Source organism: Meleagris gallopavo, chromosome 5, assembly GCF_000146605.3.
Source record: "Meleagris gallopavo isolate NT-WF06-2002-E0010 breed Aviagen turkey brand Nicholas breeding stock chromosome 5, Turkey_5.1, whole genome shotgun sequence".
NCBI classification, from domain to species: Eukaryota; Metazoa; Chordata; class Aves; order Galliformes; family Phasianidae; genus Meleagris; species Meleagris gallopavo.
Genome location: NC_015015.2, coordinates 49,888,590 through 49,894,589, shown reverse-complemented (window position 1 = coordinate 49,894,589; position 6,000 = coordinate 49,888,590). Strand labels below are relative to the sequence as shown.

The following is a 6,000-nucleotide window of genomic DNA, read 5'->3' as shown; positions in this document are numbered from 1 at the left end:
AAAAACCTAACAAAACAACCAATTTAATGTGTTTTTAATTAAAATCATTTTAATGCCCTGCTTGTCATTGTGTCCTTTCTCCCCACCCCAGCTGGTTAGCTGGGGCACTTGGTACTGAAAAAATAATCTAAAAGTTTCAGTGTTCCATTTTTCTTTCAGCTGTAAGCTAGGTTCATTTAACTGAGTTTACAGATTTACATGAGTTTGGGCTTAAATATTTAAAGATATACCTCCTTGCAGCTGATACTTAGAGATCTGGCAATCACTTGAATAAACTTGCTATCTCTGAGAGAGATCTTGGCTCCTGTGGGTACAACAGTCATTTCTCCTCTTAGATTCTCACTCAGCATCTGAAAAGCAAGCAGTCAAACCCTTTGTTAGCAAAGGAAAATATGGTAGTAGTCTAATAAAAAAAAAAACTTTGGGATCAACTAAGAAAATTGTTTGGAGGAATTATGGAAAGTAATTGAATGCAGACAGAAGATTAAATAAATTGTTACTGTCCCATGAAGACTGCGAGTTTAAAAAGACAGAGTGGGGGTGGGGGGGGAAGGGGCAGGCAAATAAACTTTCTTCCAAAGCAAAAAACCAAACTAAGCACATCACAAAACACCTCAATTTTTAGAATATGCAGACAGAAGTTCCCTAATGGAGTATGCTGCAGCCTACTTAAAACACAAAGATAATGAGTAATTAGCAGAGCAAGGCGGAAGACCAGAACATTTTGAAATGCTGCCTTTTGCCAGCATTCCCAACACCTGGTACTCCTACACAGACTGTGCTTAGGCCTCAAAACAAAGCCCAGTGCTGCCTGTGGAAGTCACCTATTTCAAGTGATTTTCAAACAGCTCCAGTAGCCCTGATTTTGTTAGCATTTTTGGCCACAGAACCAGTTTTGAATGCAGAGCTTCTATAGTAGTGCTCATTACTTAATCATAAAGCAGGTGTGAATAGTATGCAGTGCGAGAGCATCTGATACAAGCAGGAAAAAACAAGAGACAACAAAAATGGACAGCCAAGTCATGTGTAGAAACTGCTGGAATGCGACAATAAAGAAACAAAAATGCTGTGAAAAGCAGGCTCTATGAAATCTGGAGAACAAGGAGAGAAGCCATTCACAATTTTACATACTGGCACCCTTTCACTCTGGGTTGCTGATGCAGCTACAGAGCACGTAGTTGCTTCAATTAGAATTTTAAAAAGCAGGATTGTGAAAGTTTGCAAAAACAGATGTGATGTTGGAAGGAGGAATGCCCCAGGTTCATTTATGCCTAGGCATGCCTTTATTACAAAAAAGCTCCCAAGCGCTGACAACACTATAGCTGTCTGCTGGAAGAGTCCCATGTACATGTAACTCGCTCGGATGATACCAATTGCTTTGGCACGCTTTTAGAGTTTGACAGGTTGAGATCATTACTTTGCACAAGTAACCCTAGCAATTGGCATCTATGCTAAAGGCATCCAATGCAAAAATCCTGCGTGCTTTACTCAGTCCTACCAGCTCTGCAGCCATTTGCATGTATCTAGGGGCACATGCCTTGTTGCTTCATATTGAAAGAGAATCCTAAAATAACCACGCCAGCTTCAGGAGAGCTTCTGTCTCTTGGGAGACCATTGTTTGGTGATATGCTTAGCTGAGGATATTGCCACAGACAACATATTTCCAGGCTTTCTTCTTCTCCCGATCTCTACCACTCATTCCTGCCCAGGCAACGTAGCATGTTGCTCCCTTAGCTGTGCCAACACAACTGTTTGTGAGTCTGTACAGTGAGACAAATGAGGAAACCGGTCCTGCTTAACTCAAAGAAATTGCAAAAGTTTTTTGTTTTTCAAGTCGTGTAAGGGAGCTGGCAGCACTACCTCAAAACACCATGTAACACATTACAGATGATGCAGGAATACCATGCACCAGTGGTACCTAAAACGTAGTATCACCAAGTCCTCACCTGAATAATTCAGCTATCTAGCCTTGGCAAACTGGATCTCAAATTAAGTTTTAACCCATACACCTAGGCAGGATGTCAGCCGGAAAGTTTCTCCGGTTCCAGGTCAAATGATCCTCTGTGCAAGAAGATTAAAGTCTACATTAAGAAAGAGGCTAGTATATGTGTATTCCAGGGGTCAGTGAGTCTACCAAGGGGGCATCAGTAAAGAGCCTGGGTTTCTGAAGTGTATATACACAAACACATGCAATACCACAACTTGCAACGTCACGCTGCCTGGTTAGCATGTTGCTGCACAGAGTATGTTCTTGCCATCCTCACTGAAAAAAAACCACAGCCTCTCCTCCTCTCATTTTTCAGAGTAAGGACTTCAGCAAACAACACAAAGCTCCGAAACAGAAAGTATTTCCAAGTACAGTTCGTGGTACTTCCCGTCACCCACTTATGGTCACAGGTACCCTAATATACTTGTCTCAGAGCTCCTACTGAGCATGAAATCAAGGTCAAATTTCTTTCAATTTTAATTAAAAAAAACCAAAAACAAAACAAAAACCCACCAACATCATTAGATATACACATATACGTAGATATATGTGCACTCAGTGCTGAAGACAAGAGAGTGATTCATTGTGATGTCACCTTCCAAAGTGTCATGATTTTGGTTTCACTGCATGCAGGCCAGAAACACATGCATTCCTGTAGTCTGCTGCTCCCCCCACCTAATTCACAGCTCTGTGTTCCTTGTATACAGGAACTTTATCATTTAGGGGAAAATGCCATAATTAAAAACCAATGGACAGAAACAGCTATATTAAAGGAGCTAAGATTTTTAAATACATTATGATTGGTTCTTAAAATAATCCTCCACTTTTGATGTATTTATAAAATGCATTCCTAAAGCTCACAGAAGTAGTACTGTAAAGGAAGAGGCTGTACGTACCATTCATTTTTAAAATTAGCTTTACCACTAATATCAGTGACATGATCTTTGCTGACATCAGGAGAGTTAGGATTCTGCCTCCCTTATTAATTTCCACACATATTCTTTTGTATGGAAATCTCTAACGCAGATTACTGCATTTTTATGGCTTGGTCATACTCTTCAACTGATTTATGCAGATAATTCTCTTCTTTCCCAATCTACATACATTTCTTTGCCTAAGAGTATTTCCTATAAGAAAAAAACCCAACATGACGTTCACATTATGGCTCTGGAACCAATTGTTTTTAAATGGAAGGGAGAATCTCAAAGCATTCAGCTGAGCAGAAGTTAGCACAGTAGATGAGAAACTTAAAGTCTTTCAAGGTCACACTGAAATATTTACCTGTCTCTTCTCCTCCCAGCTAAGCTCACTCTTGCTGAGCGCATATGACAGTTTAGTTAAGGCTGCCTCTGGTGTCATATCACATCCAGGAATTACTCCAACATCAGCGAGAGTCTGAAGGAAAAGAAATAATGGCTCCAATTAGCATAGCATGCAGAAATATCCGTGTGTACAGAAGATGGACACGAATGTGCAGCAACACAGAATACAGCATGTAGCCGTGCCTCCGCACTCCTACTGCCACTGTGATTTCTGTAATCTTAGCTATCAAATATTGGGCAAATACTAGAGCCAGTTGAATAAAGCTGGCTTATACTTTACATTCCTTTTCACACAGCAGCACCTTGCCATGGTCACTTACTGTGCTCACATGGAAAGGTCACTGCTTTGCATCAGCTATCCGCGGAGTTGTCAGATTACTTCTACTGAAAAGCTGCAGTTACTCCATTTTAACCCAGTGGTGTTGTGAACACTGCCAAGTAGGCTGCTCTTACTCAGACATATTTACCGTTCTTTTATGGGGCATATCTTTGGATGAGTTCCAGCACTACAGTGTGCTCACAGCAGGAGGGCTTTCATATCCTTTCAGGCTGCACGAGCATTGTGTGATTTAGAACATGCAACCAAAATGTGTAATCTACGCAGTTGTGATGAGAATAACTGAAAAAGATGGCCCAGCATTTTAAACTTATCTTGCTGGTAGTTAATAAAAGCACACCAGCGACTGAACCAGAGCAAGAAGCTAAAACATCTTTGCCATGCTTAGCAAGCTTCATAAGTATATAAGAGATAAAGAAGATTTCAGATCCCATCAGTAAATTGTACACGGGCAAACATTCAGGTTTTCTATAAACTACAGGCCATTAGCTTTGCTATCACATGATGCTTCACAGCTAAGCATCTTGCAGTAGCTTCTTTACACTGATTTACTTTTAAGTGCCTTGTATATAAACTTCATCTTTGGAACTTGTTGTGACTTAACTAATATTTCAGAGACTTGACCAGCATATTAACATCTCTGAGAGCCCCAGACCAACATGAAAGTCATATGGAAAAAACACATATAAAGAAGATGAGAAATACCCTCTGTTCTGGAGAGCTAACCAAATAACAGTTAGAGATTTTTCAGTAGACTTAGGAAGGAGGACGAAGGGATTTCCCAGCTTCCTTCCTATATCTTAAGTCTCCTCCTCAATTATAAGTTTCTGCTTTGCAGATGGTTCAGAAGCCAGACATTCAGTTCATTAAATAAAACCAACACTTCAGTTGAAACCAAGGACTCAGCTGACACACCAGATGAGTAAAAAACAGCCTAGCCACATGCAAAGACCTGTGAAAGGCTGTATTTGAAGAAAAAAATATATATTATTGTTAATTTCCAGCATTCACCCAGTGAACAGTTTCTCATGAAAAAGAAAAGGCAATGAAAAAAACAAGCATTAAGTAATTTTGTAGGATTTGGCTTGCTCAGCAGCATTTCGAAAAATGACAAGAAAACAGGACAACCTCCATCAATGGGTGCTGAAGCAACGTATTAAGTGTTTAATGTAAATATGGATACCAGAAGTGAACACATTTCTGCGTGGCCTTACGTGTTTGGTAAGACAAATAATAGTGACCTGAGTAGAACCTTTTAATTAAACAAATCAACAGTCAGGATTAGAATGTAAAAAGCCTGGCACAGAGGGACATGGTTAGTGGGCATGGTGGGGGTAGGCTATGGTTGGACTATATGATCTCTGTGGTTATTTTCCAGCCTTAATGATTCTATCATATTTGCTACAGAGCGTGAGATCTCTCCTAAAGTTAATACTTTCAAAACATTCCCCCTAACTTAGCTAAAATTCTACTAACACCCAAAGAACTACTCATATCACAGTATATGAAGTTAGAATACCAAAAAGGTGAAAATAAAAACCCCAACAATTGCTTTTCTTTCTGCTTAAAACAGACTATGTATTCTTAAAGCAAATATAAGCTAAAGCTGTGCCAAAACCAATGCTAAAATAGGCAGGTTTCAACATCAGTTCAGAGGACCCAGGTTTGCCTTACAGTCATGTCAAGAGCAACCAACGATGAGAGTAATCAATGAATATGCTCTGCTGGATAGGTGACTACTACCAACTAAAACAGGTGCCTAAAACAGGGCTGTGCATTACCCTACAGCACTGCTTCTTGGATACTTAATGGATGGCCATTATAAAGGGCAGTTAAACCAGCTTCCTTCACACCACCACATGTATCACATACTGTGACAGAACTTTGAGCTCTTACTAGTCTCAGCGATGGCATATCTTAACACACAATTGAGAAACTCACTACAAAATGTCCTGAATAATAAGAGCATCGACAGCTTAAATACAACTGATTTCTATTCTGCAAGACATATGCTTCCTTACACATCGTTCTCCTTCTCGCTGAATTCAAATGCACTTCCAGTCAAATAAACACCAATATTTGGAATACTGCTTGGATTTGCATGCTTTTTTGCTGTTCTTACATTGTGATTAAATAATCACAAGCCTATCAAGTATTACTCTATTTGATCATCTGATTCACAAGCTAGATTCTAGCTCAGGGAATGCCCTGGGGAGAGACGCTAATAATCTAATGTAAGGTATCCTGGAGTGCTACTCATGAGAGGACAAAGCGGTCAGTGATTTGGGATTTGAGGTGAATACATAGACCATTCAGGCTAAGAGTAACAGGACTGTGTTCTTAGATATATATAT

At 39.8% G+C, this 6,000-nt stretch overlaps 1 protein-coding gene across 1 annotated transcript in view; it reads right to left on the bottom strand.

Annotated features, from left to right (window-relative positions):
- The window catches only part of ASPG (asparaginase), a gene marked incomplete at its 5' end in the record, with an annotated part of 39,990 nt that overhangs the window by 15,365 nt on the left and 18,625 nt on the right, over positions 1-6,000 (bottom strand). The window contains 2 exons of the mRNA XM_031553788.1: positions 231-350; positions 3,269-3,382. Coding sequence (XP_031409648.1) covers positions 231-350; positions 3,269-3,382 — 234 coding nt within the window. The remainder of the gene's footprint in view (positions 1-230; positions 351-3,268; positions 3,383-6,000) is intronic.